Source organism: Geotrypetes seraphini, chromosome 1 (assembly GCF_902459505.1).
Source record: "Geotrypetes seraphini chromosome 1, aGeoSer1.1, whole genome shotgun sequence".
Classification (NCBI taxonomy): domain Eukaryota; kingdom Metazoa; phylum Chordata; class Amphibia; order Gymnophiona; family Dermophiidae; genus Geotrypetes; species Geotrypetes seraphini.
The window spans coordinates 148,570,097-148,584,802 of NC_047084.1; the positions used below are offsets into that span (position 1 = coordinate 148,570,097).

General features: G+C 42.9%; 1 protein-coding gene across 7 annotated transcripts in view; it reads right to left on the reverse strand.

Annotated features, from left to right (window-relative positions):
- Positions 1-3,534: 3,534 nt before the first annotated feature.
- INPP4B (inositol polyphosphate-4-phosphatase type II B) overlaps positions 3,535-14,706 on the reverse strand; it is an 812,760-nt gene continuing 801,588 nt past the window's right edge. For 6 of the 7 annotated variants that reach the window (XM_033939855.1, XM_033939874.1, XM_033939891.1 and 3 more), the window contains one exon: positions 8,172-8,886. In XM_033939855.1, coding sequence (XP_033795746.1) covers positions 8,715-8,886 — 172 coding nt within the window. In that variant the 3' untranslated portion in view covers positions 8,172-8,714. Of the gene's footprint in view, positions 3,875-8,171; positions 8,887-14,706 lie in introns of those variants that run through there. The other variant, XM_033939865.1, reaches the window with a different exon arrangement.

Consider the following 14,706-nt stretch of genomic DNA (forward strand, 5'->3'; position numbering starts at 1 on the left):
TCTTTATCCCTAAATTGCCGCTTGGTATGAGAAAAGCCTCTGAAAATATCTTTTATGTGTGCAGCCCTTGACAGGTGGAAATGTAAACAAGGCAGAGATACGCGCAGAGCGTCTTGAATTAGCAAACGCAGAATGGTCAGCAAGATAGTTAGCAAGTGAGATCATACAGGACTTCATAACAAATGCATTCAAATGTAAAGACCACTCTGGACTCTACAAGAAGCCAGTGTAACCTAAGTTAATAAGCCGTTATATGGTCTGATTTCTTCAATTTAAAAATCAGACGAATATGACTTTCCCCTACCCATTCGCGGTTTCCACACTTGCGGTTTCACAAATTCGTGATTTTTTGGGGGAGGGGGGGAACCCCCTATATTTGATCACATTCCCGCCTCTCTCCCGGCATCCCGGCCTTACCTGGTGGTCTAGCAGGCTTTCGCGGCAGGAGCGATCTTCCTATGCTCCTGCCCCGTGTAGGACGCCAATAGGAAATGGCTGCCTTGAGCTCCCGCCGTAGTCTCGAGAACTCATGGCAGTCATTTCCTATTGGCGATCTGCACAGGGCAGGAGCGTAGGAAGATCGTTCCTGCCCCGAAAGCCTGCTAGACCACCAGGTAAAGCCGGGATGCTGGGGGGAAGGCGGGGGTGGGTCAGAGCCAGACGAGAAGATATTCGCGGTTTTTCTCCATTCGCAGTTTTTCTCCATTCTCCGGCTCTGCCCCTATCCCCCACGAATTCTGAGGGAAAAGTGTAGCGGTATTCTGTGGAATATGCAGCCTGTATAGGTTTTTTGGGTAACCTGCGAGGTAAACAATGTTACGATAAGTCCAGAGGGCTAACAGGAAATAGAAAAAAGTAAAACAAAAAATGCACATGTATGCTAATTTAGGGGCCCTTTTACTAAGCTGCAGTAAAGGAAAGGGGCTTAGTTTATACGAGCGTTTCTTGTGCAGTCATGAAAAGCCTTTTTTGCATTTGTTTCATTTATGGCCAGGTGCTACTATTAGCACAAAGTCATTTTCAGAGGCAGTAAAGGCTCCAGTGTTAACCCTGCAATAACAAGTGAGTGCCTCTGCCCATTCTCCGCCCAATATGCCCTTTCATAAAAATTACAAATACAGTGGAACCTCGGAATCCGAACGCCCCAGAACTTGAACGTTTTGGAATCCAAACTTTTTTTTGTAGTAAATTTTGCTCCAGAATCCGAACTCTGCTTTGGAATCCGAACGCCCGGCACATTGTATGTGTGTGTTTCTGCCCCTAAAATCCAGTGTATTTACTGTTAAAATTTAAGTTTGTGGGTCCCAGGAACGGATTAATCCAGTTTCCATTATTTTCAATGGTAAAAATTGTCTTGGAACTCGAACGTTTTAGAACTCGAACGGGGTTCTGGAACGGATTAAGTTCGGATTCCAAGGCATCACTGTATATATATATATATATATTGCACACTTAGCACTTACAAATGCCACAAGTAACACAGGATGCTTTAGCAAGTCCTTTGTTACGCCATTTTTGCTGTGTTAAGGTCATGGTAGTGCCTAACACAGCTTAGTAAAGGGCTCTCTAATTTGCTGTCATATGTTGTACAGGGTGATTTAAGCATTCAGTCACTGATATGGATTACAGGTTATCCCGGTATCCTTTAGCGGTGACGGGACTAAAGCGCGCCAGATAATTGCGCATGGACAAATGAGCTGAGACAAATGCACGTAGGATGTCAGCGTGCCTGATTAAAAAGTTAAATTTAAAGCACTCCGGGGGGGGTGCTGCCTTTTCGGGGGGAAATCCCCCCACTTACAGAGGAAACTGTCATTTTTCCCTAAAACAGGGAAAAATGACACTTTCCTCTGTAATGGGGGGGGGGGGGGGTTTACCCCCCCGAACCTTACCAACGGCAGTGCCAACACTTCCAAGTAATCTGGGGGAGGGTTTCCCCCCCCCACATCCCCCCTCAGAGCGCTTTAAATTTAACTTTTAATCTGGCGCGCTGATGTCCTGCACGCATTTGTCCGTGCGCGATTGTCCCGCGCGCTTTCATCTATGAACCCCTTTAGCTGAGGTGACCATTTGGCTTAGTTCCCGGACAAGAGCCCATGGGCTGGATGCTACCTATGGGGCTCAATTTTCTGGCCTGGTACACTTTAATTGGCTGAATTTGGCCTGTGGAGAATTTTATACCTTTTTTTCATTTTTGAAGCACGGCAAGACCAGTAGGGCTCCCAGCCTCCACCAACTCAAGAGAATGATGGCAGTACGGCACAGTAACGTCCCATTCGGGATACTGTAATGACAATCCCCCACCTAATTACCATTTTGGTGATTCAAAATGTCCTGTGAAGGCCTTCTTTTGAAAAGCTGGGGACCCTGGATATATATGTTGAGTCACTGGATTTTCTAGTGTATTCTCAAAGTTTTCCTATAATGAGGAGCTCGCAGAATGCTGAAGATCCACCTTGCTCTGCTTCAATGACCTGAAGCCAGAAAAGTTGTTCCTCCATTTGGCAGCAAGATGCAAAGGGCTTAATTTACGCTGGATTTTTCTGGAGGCACAAACTAGAAGGACCTCTTTAGTAAAAAGTAGCGGGGACAAATGTTTCCCTGTCTCCGCGGGCACTCATTTTCCCGTCCCCGTGAGTTCTTTCTATGTTCCCCCCCCCCTCATTCCTGCAAGCTCCGTCCTCATCTGCACAAGCCTCAAACACTTTAAAACCTCATGTGTTTGAGGCTTGTGTGGTTAAGGCAGAGCTTACAGGAATGGGGCAGGGACAGCGACAATGACAAAACCCATGGGGACGGGACGGGAAAACTGAGTTCCTGCGGCGATGGAGAAAAAATTTATCACCGTGTCATTCTTTAGTAATAAGGACTGACAATGCATTTTTTTTTTTTTTTTTTTTTAAGATAAAAATATACTCTGAATCATTGGTTAGCTGGAACATCTAAAGTAGCACAGAATTTCTTCGGGGGAGAGTGTAGCAGAGGGTGAGAAGCCATCACAAAAAGTAAACACAAAGAAGAAAGCAGCCTCGGCAATCCAACGATAATAAATCTCACCGGAATTTCCCGTTATCTGGATGACTGAGGTTGCACAGAATTTCTTCTCAGGTTTCCGCAGAAACCAATAAAACCTAGAAGGCTCCTGCCATGCGAGGAAAAATGGATTGCCTTGAAAAACATGCATTTCTTCTGGAATTTTAAGCTGCTTAAATCAGTACATAAAATGAAATGGTTTATAATTTCATAATATGCTGTAGAAAGGGAAGCTCTTGGGGCAGGGGGATTTTTGAAGAGGGAAATCAGGTACTGAATTATGGATTTACCCGTACCATATCATTTTCAGCCCCGGAGCTCCTTAAAGAGAGGACAGTAAAGCAACGCAAGCTCTTCCTGAGCACACACACAAGCAGAAATACCCGTCTCTCAATGAAATGTCTTTCATTATTCAAGTAAACATTTGCAGGCTTTGGCTTTTGAATAGATTGGGCAAGATTTACTTCAGAAATATTTCCTTATTCTCTTTTCCTGGTGTTGAAATCACAAATCTGTTTTGCAAAGGTTTCCTTCTTAGCAAAGTGCCTGTGGGATTTTTTTTTTTTCTTTTTCTTTCTTTTCATTTTTATGAAAAGCAACCTAGGGAGTGAGCGGCAGGTGTTGTGTTGTGTTCAATGGCCAACATAAATTAACGTGTAGGATATCCAACTAGCACTGGTATGTGCCTCTGAATGCACCTTTGTAAGCTTAGGAATCAGCTTTGCCATATGTCCCTTCTGGCGGCCTGTAGAATTTGGGGAAAGCCATCAGCTGTATCATGTTGAATGCATACTTTCTGCATTTGATATTCTTCACCACGTTTTCTATGCGGCATCCTTCTCTGGTGAAAAGAGAAACACAACTTGGTGAAACAGGGAATAAAATAAATAGGCTTTTTTATTTGCTCATCGCAGAGTTGCAGCAATAGCTTTGGAGTAAAAATAACAAGGATTTAATTGTACATCCCCCCCCACCCCCCACAAGTGATGATACATCTTACAAAATTAAATTCCAGGCCCGGCCCAATGCCGATATCGCCCTCAGAGCCAGACAATGACAATCGTTATCTGCAAGGAAGGTTTCATTTTACAGTTTAGGAACAGGGGATCGCATGTTTTTCTTGACACAGTTCTTATTTCCACGTTAAAACTTTTTTTTTTTTTTTGCTTTTGTACCTTTTCATAGATTTTATGTTCTGGAAAATAAATACCCGTTTCGTTAAGTACACACATAACAAAGTAAGGGGAAACATTATCAACATTGCTATTTGGTAGTTTTTTTTTTTAAATTTATGAAGAATTTGTATATTTTACTGTGAATGTTTTTATTGTAAAACTCTCTAGGAATTGTAAGATAGTGTGAGTTATGAATTTTTTTTTTTTTTTAAAAAGAAAGAAAATAGTTAGGTTGGGTGTTTTTACCACAATTCAGGATATTTTGCCACAATTTGGGTTATTATAGCACAGGGGGGTCCCACTTTATGCAGTCAAGGCCGAATTCTTGAAAAGCCGCTGAAACGTAGTCTCCGACAGGTGCCTAGATCGTGCCTACCGGCGACTAACTTAATGGGTTTTAATTGGTTCTAAATGGCATGATAATTGTTTGTGCCTAGCATTGCCTAGTGATGTTGAAGACTGGAAGTGGGTGTGTTTAGGGGCAGTGCCAGGCTTTGGCATCACTAGGCGATGCTAGACGGATTTGCAAGGACCTTAGCCGCCAGAAATGTAGGCTTAAGAACATAAGAATTGTCATACTAGGACACTCCAAAGGTCTATCAAGCCCATTATCCTGTTTCCAACTGTGGCCAGCCTAGGTTCCATGTACCCAGCTAGATCCCAAGTGGTAAAACAGATGTTATGCTGCTTATCTAATCTAATCTAATCGGATTTCTTAATCGCACTTATCTAGTACAGGTTCAAGGCGATTTACAAGATAAGAGGCTAAAGCAGTATCATGGAGAAATAGTTACATCACATTGAAGAGGAAGGTTATACGGTTATAAGAGGGGAAAAAGTTACAAAATATTATCCTAAGAATAAGCGGTGGATTTCCCAAAGCCATCTCAATAATGGCCTATGGACTTCTCTTTTAGGAAAATATCCAAACCTTTTTTAAACCCCGTTAAGCTAACTGATTTCACCACATTCTCCGGCAATGAATTCCAGAGTTTAATTACATCATGTGTGAAGAAATATTTTTTCCCAGTTTGTTTTAAATCTTTAGTAGCTTCATCACATGTCCCCTAATCCTAGTATTTTTATAAAGAGTGAACAAGCGATTCACATCTGCCCTTTCCACTCCACTCATTATTTTATAGACCTCTATCATATCACCCCTGAGCCATCTTTTCTCCAAGCTGAAGAGTCCTAGCCGCTTTAGCCTTTCCTCCTAGGGAAGTTGTCCCATCCCTTTTATCATTTTCATTGCCCTTCTCTGTACCTTTTCTAATAATAATAATTTATTTCTTATATACCGCTATACCGTGAAGTTCAAAGCGGTTTACAATAATTTTTTCTAATTCTGCTATATCTTTTTTGAGATACCGCAACCTGAACTACACACAGTATTTGAGGTGCAGCTGTACCACAGAGCGGTTTTTCTCAACTCGGTCCTGGAGTACCCCTTACCAGTCAGGTTTTCATGATAACCACAATGAATATGTACGAAATAAATTTGCATATAATGGAGGCAATGTATGCAATCAAGTTTATGCACATTCATTGTGAATATACTGAAAACCTGACTGGCAAGGGGGCACTCCAGGACCGAATTGAGAAACACTGCCATAGAGCGATACGAGGGCATTATAACATTTTCATCTTTGTTTTCAATTCCTTTCCTGATAATTCCTAACATTCTATTTGCTTTCTTAGCCTCCGTCGCTTGTAAAACCCTGGTGTACGTTTCTGGCACCTAGGGTCCTTGCAAGGCACCGGTTTCCCTGACTCTGAAAGCGGAGCATGGCGGCAGGCACCACTGACGGGATCAGCCCCTAAGGCAGGGGTGTGAAAGGACCCTCCTCGAGGGCTGCAATCCAATTGGATTTTCGGGATTTCCCCAAAGAATATGCATGAGTTCTATTAGCATACAATGAAAGCAATGCATGCAAATAGAACTCATACATATTCATTGGGGAAATTCCTGAAAACCCGACTGGATTGCAGCCCTCGAGGAGGGATTTTGACACTCCTGCCCTAAGGCTCTGTGCTTAAAAATAACTTGCGCTAAAATAACCCAATTTAACAGTGAACCCACTTTGATCATTTTCCCCCTAAGGGCTGTAGTTACCAATGGGGGCTACCATGAAGATGGGCCCTTTTACAAGTTATGCTATTGTAGCTTAGGCTCTCATCGAATAAAAAGGGACCTGTGCAAAAATAACCCGTTTTCATGGTAGCTCGTGTTGATAATTTCCCTCTAAGGGGCATAGTCATTAAACGTGGGCTACTGTTATTTTTCCACTAACTTATACTGTTTTAGCTCAGGTCCCATTTAATGCAATGAGGCCTAGTTACTAACAACTGAAGTTAAGGGTAAAAAAAATTCTTCTTAACGTTGATAATTTCCCCCCCCAAAAGAGGACTATTTACTAAGCTGTGTTATGACAATAGGATGTTTCATATACTTTGGTTGCAATTAAAATTGCTAATGATAAAAAAAAAATAGTGTGAATTAAAAAGCAACTGATACATGCCAAAATTCTCTATCGAATGTTAATTGTATCAAATGCATGTACAAAGCAACTCATTATTATGCAAAATATATAACATGGCTTGCTTGCATTATTAAACTTTGCAAACTGTCTTATGCATGGAAAGGGAACACCACTTAGGGAGATATGTTAACTTTCCTCCACAGAAACATCAGGCCACCAGTGCTCCCAGTGTTTAATAAGAAACACCCCTCAGCTCTGATCCCTTTTAAGATCCCTCTGATCCCTTCTGGATCCCTTTTTAAACCTCTCTCTGGAACCTCTCAGCCCAAATCTCTTTTCAAACACCCCCTCCCACTTGAGAATCCTTTTCAAATCTCTTCATCCACAAATCCCCTTTTATCCCACTCCTCGCAATCCCCCCAGCATCACTCCCAGGCAGTGGCGTTGTAAGGGAGGGTGGGGTGGATAGCCCCTGGCGCCATCTTGGTGGGGGCACCAGAACCTTTCCACCCCCCATCATGCTTGTGCCCTCCCTTCCCTGCCCCCATACCTCTTTAAATCTTCACCAGCGCGAGCAACTTCTCTGGCCTGATACTCGTGCCGGTCTGGCACCCCTCAGAAATCACTTCCAGGCCACGAGACCAGGAAGTGATGTCAAAGGGAAAGCCAACGTCAGCACGAGCAGCAGGCCGGAGAAACTGTTCACGCTGGCGACGATTTAGAGGTACGGGGGGTGGAAGGGAGGGCATGAGTGTGGTGAGGGGGCGGGGAAGGAGCAGGAAGGGGGCAAAGAGGGCACTGGGGGGGGGGAACCACCACGCCAGGCGCCTCCTTCCCTCGCTATGCCACTGCTCCCAGGAGATGCCAGAGGACTGCAGAGGGTGAGTAAATTTAAGAGCAGTTTGAAAAAGGATGGGGGAGGGGAGTATTTCTTTTTAACTAAACAGCATCCTTGTATTTTTAAAGATAGAAGGCGCAACTTGGAGCCTGTTGTTTTTGCGTTGCTGCAGCTATAAATGCAAATTATTCCCAGCTGCAGCAGTATACAAATACATTTATTCTGGGATTCACTAATCTGCAGTACTAAGGAACCATAGGTTAGTGAATCCCACGGTAAAGTATCACATAAGGGGCTATTTTATAGCAGGTTAGTAAATAGACCTCTAAGTCTGATTCTGCGTCTGTAAAGACAAGCCTCCATATTTTGGTACAAATTCCCTTGCTTTGCAATGAAATAAACAGCGATCAGAAAACAGCGTTCCAAAAAGCTGGCCGCCAGCCTCTGCTTGCACAAAGACAAAAGAGTTCCTTCAGTTATAGTACAAAAGACACCATCCTGCGTAAGAGAAGGTAAAAAGAATAGAAAATGTGTCCAACAGAAGAAAACCAACAGACGCCATGATAACAAAGAAGTCAATTTAATTACAAAACAGAGCAGAGGCTTTGTTACTCCGTTAGTGTCTGACAAAGAAGGGTTAGTGGTGGTGAAGGAGTTAAGAATTTTTCTGGGAAGCAGACGAACCAGTCAGCCGACACATTTATCACGAGGACGGCAAGCCCAGAATTGTCCCAGTCAAGTTCAAATAGGTTTTGTGCAAATCCATTCCTTCCGACTGTTAACTGACCTACTGTATTGAACGTATGGGGGACAAAGAAAGGATCCATCCCCCTCCCCCCCCCCAAAAAAAATTCTGCTTTAGTCTCTTTGAAACAGATGGTCACAATGGAAGAAATCACCTCCAGTTTGCTGTGCTTTTTCTACAGTGGGTGTGTTTTCCCCATCAAACAAGAGAGTAGTGCAATAACCAATAATTCCTATTGCTAAATTAAAGTGAAATACAGATCTTGAAATGTTGACTTCCATTGTCGCCTTTCAGATTTTTTTTTTTTTTTTGTTTGCTCTGTGGCGAGGGGGAGGGCGTCGTCGGCCAGACCGATCCTGGGGTCAGCAAACTGTAGAAATATCACATTGGAAACGAGACGCACGCAGCTGTTCTTACAAAAGGAGCAACCGCCAAGTGCAGCTCTATTGGTATTTGGCCAACAGTAAAGCGAGGCTTAAAATGAGCCAGACGACCAGCAAGTGGGAGCTGACGAGCAGCAAGGCGACGGGGTAGAAGTGACGAGAAGTTGGCTTGTTATCACTTAGGCAGCCGGTTTCAGGATCGTCCGACTCGCTCAGTGCTCCTTGGGGTCGTCTGCAGTTAGACAGGGTAAGTCAGGAACAGACAGAACAGGGTTTAGTAGCAGTGAAAGTCAACATGCACATCTGATATTAAAGAGACATTAGACTCTCCATTGTGCGCTAACATGTATAGAAAGTTTCTCATTCTGTCTAACAGGCACTGGCAGAAGACAGCAAGTACAACAAATGAAATATTTGAGACGGAATCCTTTGATTATGAAAACGTGTGAATTTAAATTAGTGGGAGAGCAGTGAAGGTGACAAATTTTCTCATGTCGGAAGGGAGGAAAACGCATGCATGTATGGAAGGGGGAAAACATGAGTTGGTATCATGGCAACAGCTGTAGAAAACCTGACATAGATTCTAACAATTCAACCATTTTCCTCAAGTGGAAGCCAGGATTTAAATCCCGCTTCTCCTAGTCCTCGGGTGCGTCATCTCAACTTCCATCAGCTCGGATTGGAGGCCAGTTTGTGTAGCAAAATAAACCACAGCTTGGATTTCGAAAAACAAAGGAATGCATTTAAAATCCAAATCTCTTTGGGCACTTATTTACAACCCAGTCTGTCCACAGAGGATATTTGGCAAATCATGAATTAATGACAAATACACCATTATCTTACCCTTCTTCCATTTTCCCACTTTTTAATCTCTCCTTTCGCTCTTTGTGACAGCAAGCTGTCATAAGAACATAAGAACTGCCATATTGGGAAGACCAAAGGTCCATCAAACCCTGTATCTTGTTTCCAACAGTGGCCAACCCAGGTCCCAAGTAACTGGCAGAAACCCAAAGAGTAGCAACATTCCAGAGCTGAGATTATGATGTCATAATGCCTCATTCCACCAATGTCTATGAGCCAACCTTATGATGTGATGTCACAATGGCTTGACTGTCCTATATTTGGCTCACATAAGAATTACCATATTGGGACAGACCAAAGGTCCATCAAACCCTGTATCTTGTTTCCAACAGTGGCCAACCCAGGTCCCAAGTAACTGGCAGAAACCCAAAGAGTAGCAACATTCCAGAGCTGAGATTATGATGTCATAATGCCTCATTCCACCAATGCCTATGAGCCAACCTTATGATGTGATGTCACAATGGCTTGACTGTCCTATATTTGGCTCACATAAGAATTACCATATTGGGACAGACCAAAGGTCCATCAATCCCTGTATCTTGTTTCCAACAGTGGCCAACCCAGGTCCCAAGTAACTGGCAGAAACCCAAAGAGTAGCAACATTCCAGAGCTGAGATTATGATGTCATAATGCCTCATTCCACCAATGTCTATGAGCCAACCTTATGATGTGATGTCACAATGGCTTGACTGTCCTATATTTGGGTCACATAAGAATTACCATATTGGGACAGACCAAAGGTCCATCAAACCCTGTATCTTGTTTCCAACAGTGGCCAACCCAGGTCCCAAGTAACTGGCAGAAACCCAAAGAGTAGCAACATTCCAGAGCTGAGATTATGATGTCATAATGCCTCATTCCACCAATGTCTATGAGCCAACCTTATGATGTTATGTCACAATGGCTTGACTGTCCTATATTTGGCTCACATAAGAATTACCATATTGGGACAGACCAAAGGTCCATCAAGCCCTGTATCTTGTTTCCAACAGTGGCCAACCCAGGTCCCAAGTACCTAGCTAGATCCCAAGTAGAAAAACAGATTTCACGGTGCTTATCTCATCAAATCTAATCTAACCAGGATTTCATAATTGCACTTATCCAGTACAGGTTCAAAATGATTTACAAGATAAGAGGCTAAAGCAGTATCATGGGGAAATAGTTACATCACATTGAAGAGGAAGGTTAGACTGTTATAAGAGAGGAAAAATTTGGCTTCATAGATTACTGCTGCGAAGCTGATCTTTGGAAAATGTAAATTTGACCATGTGACCCCTTTGCTTCAGAGTCTTCATTGGCTCCCGGTTTATTTTAGAATTCAATTTAAATGCACCTGTATTTCTTTTAAAATTCTACATGGTATCTTTAATCCTCTTATTCCTTTATTTTGGAATGTTTACCGATTCTCCTTCGCAAGAGGTATCCAACAATTTAAACTCTCCCTTCCTTCTAAAAAAGGGATTAAAGGAGTCAAGATCTTCAGTCAATCTTTGGTCTTTAAACTCTCTCAACTCTGGAATGACCTCCCCTTTTTTTAAGAAGTTCCAGTTCATTTCAATTTTTCCGTAAATCTTTAAAAACTACTCTATTTGCCAAACATTTTGAAAATTAATTCTATTTATCATTTGTAAATCATTCCCTGTTTATTTAGTTGCTGTAAACCGAGTGGAGCTTTCTCAGAATGATGACTCAGTTTACAAAGTTAAGCTTTAGTTTAGTTTAGTTTAAAACGTACAGGGTACAATTTGGATTTCTGGGGCTACACCTGTTTAACAAGAAAACACCTGTTTAACAACAAACAAGTGCCAAAAAGATGCACAAACTGATTTGAACACTGGAGAGATGAAGGCAAACCCCCCCCCCCCCCAATACTCCTACAGTGGTCACTGACCTCCTCCCCCTCCCCAAAGATGTGAATGAAACAATATATAGCTTCAGAGTTATGGCCATTCCTAGTAGATGTAGTGAACTATAGAGATGGGGGGACTCAGGCCCATATCTCACTTTAACGACTACACATGGTAAAATCTGTAAGCCTTTCAAATCCCACTGCACCTACCTATAGGCGCCACCTGCAGGTGACATGGTGTGGTGAAGTTGGGCCCAGCAGGTTTTGGGAGGGCTTTGGAGGGTTCACCATGCACTATAAGGGAATTATGGTTAGATGTGTACCTGTGCCCTTTTATATGATTTTCACTGCAGCCTATTGAATCGATTTTTCCATTCAATTTTCCTGCCCAATTGGGTGTTTTTTTTGCAAACATCCTGGTGGGTTTATTTTATAGCCTCTTCACCCACTTTTCCCTCTCCTTTCCACACTGGCGCTATGGTGTAAACAAAATAAACAAAAAAGACTTTTCCTCTCTCTTTTAGGTCCTAGTTCACTCTGTCTAACACCAGCTCTGGCAGGATGCACATTTCAAATCTGACATATTGTAATCACAAAACAGAAAATTAAATTATTTTTTCTACCTTTTGTTTGGTCATTATTCAAATCATGTTGGGCCCACGCTTTGGTTGTCTCCTGCCTATTTGTCGTTTTCTTCTTTCTTGGTGCTAACCATTCATCTTCATAGAAACATAGAAACATAGAAGATGACGGCAGAAAAGGGCTACAGCCCATCAAGTCTGCCCACTCTGCTTACCCACCCCCTGTCTATGCCCTAATGACCCAATTTCCTTATCTTGACCCTCGTAGGGATCCCACATGGGTATCCCATTTCTTCTTAAAGTCTGGCACGCTGTCTGCCTCGATCACCTGCACTGGAAGCTTGTTCCAATGATCAACCACTCTCTCTGTGAAGAAATATTTTCTGGTGTCTGCAGCAGCCACTCTCTCCTCCTCTCCCTATTGGCTAAGGCTCTTAACATTTGCATCTCTTCTTCCCATAGGCTAAGGCTCTTTACACCTGCATTGTGATGTCATAGAACTTTCTGATTATAGAAACATAGAAACATGATGGCAGATAAAGGCCAAATGACCCATCATAGAAACATAGAAGATGACGGCAGAAAAGGGCTACAGCCCATCAAGTCTGCCCACTCTGCTTACCCACCCCCTGTCTATGCCCTAATGACCCAATTTCCTTATCTTGACCCTCGTAGGGATCCCACATGGGTATCCCATTTATTCTTAAAGTCTGGCACGCTGTCTGCCTCGATCACCTGCACTGGAAGCTTGTTCCAATGATCAACCACTCTCTCTGTGAAGAAATACTTTCTGGTGTCGCCATGAAATTTTCCGCCCCTGAGTTTGAGCGGGTGCCCTCTTGTGGCCGAGGGTCCCTTGAGAAAGAAAATATCATCTTCCACTTCGACACGTCCCGTGAGGTACTTAAATGTTTCGATCATATCTCCCCTCTCCCTACGTTCCTCAAGAGTGTAGAGCTGCAATTTGTTCAGTCTCTCTTCGTACGAGAGACCCTTGAGCCCCGAGATCATCCTGGTGGCCGTCCGTTGAACCGATTCAATTCTGCACACATCTTTACTGTAATGTGGCCTCCAGAATTGCACACAGTACTCCAGATGAGGTCTCACCATGGCCCTGTACAACGGCATTATGACTTCAGGCTTTCGGCTGACGAAACTTCTATTGATACAACCCAATATCTGCCTTGCCTTAGATGAAGCCTTCTCCGCTTGATTGGCAGTTTTCATGTCTGCACTGATGATTACTCCTAAATCTCGTTCTGCTGAAGTCCTAGTTAAAGTTTCTCCGTTCAAGAAGTACGTCCTGCATGGATTTCCGCTTCCGAGGTGCATGACCTTACATTTCTTAGCATTGAAGCCTAGCTGCCAGGTTGAGGACCAACTTTCCAATGTAAGCAGGTCCTGCGCCATATAATTCTATAAACTGCATTCACTTACTATATTACATAGTTTGGCGTCATCGGCGAATAGTGTTATTTTACCTTGAAGCCCTTGAGTCAGATCCCCTATGAATATGTTGAAAAGGAGTGGACCCAGGACCGAGCCCTGCGGCACTCCACTGGTCACCTCCGATGTTTTAGAGAGGGTACCATTAACCACCACCCTCACTGTCCTCCATCTCTGTCCTCCCCTTCCGTTTCCCCTCCCTTTATCTGCCATCATGTTTCTATAACAAAGAATGTTAAACACACATCTGAATCACAAAAAGCCAACCTGGCAGGAATAGGGTTGTGACAGCATTTTGTGGGCGGGACATGTGGTGAAAGCATACAGAGCATCCCTCAAGAAATGGGCCACTTATCTGCTATCATGTTTCTATGATTCTGCATATATGTGCTGCATGCATGTGTGCATATTTGCTTGTGATCCCCCAATAACATCTAGCTCCATTTCAGTATGGGCAATGAAATATATTCATTTAGTAAAGTGACTTGTCCAAGGTCACAGAAATTGCTAGTGAGAGAACTGGGATTTGAATTCGGCCTTGCTCTGGTTGCGAAACCATTGTTCTAACCACTCTTCCTCCCTCGGGCGCAATTAGTTGGATTTAAACACTAATTTGAAGTGAGCCCCTGCTGAGAAGCATTGCAGAGATTATTATTTCTCTTAAAAGACCTAATAAATGATTTTTTTTTTTTAAATGAACATGTAGAACCTCTATGCATGAGTAGCAAAGTTGATTTGCTGATGTCTGGAAACATCACTTCAGATTACAATGATTTTACTCATTGGTCAGACTGTTGAGATCGTTAATGTCTTGGTACACTGGGGACATTTAATTAAGTTTGGCGATGCAGCACATACATTGTTATGCTATAATCCACACATAAATTGGGGTTTATTGCTTTGAGAAACCCAGGAGTGATAAGAGACGCAGCTGTGTAGACCTCCATGCTAACAGTAAACGCGCATTGTCTAAAGGAGAAAGCTTTATTAAAAAAAAAACCCAAAAAGGCACAGCAAGTTCTCAGCTAAGCAAACCAACGCATTTTCATCCAGGCAGAGCTGAATGAATTTACGTTAACATCTCTGTAACTCTCCCTCTCAAACCTATTTCCATCTGCTTGTCTAAAATCTCTCTCTTCAATGGCTGCGTTAAAAACAAACAAACAGGCAGTCAATCACCGACATTGAAATAAAAAGATGTAATAAACTGTGGCCCCCAACCTGTTGGGCTGAAGTTGCTGTTAAAATCCTGTAGATGTTCTGAGATGTACAGTGTCTGCATCTATGAGGCAAACCTGGTTTTTTTTCTGTTACA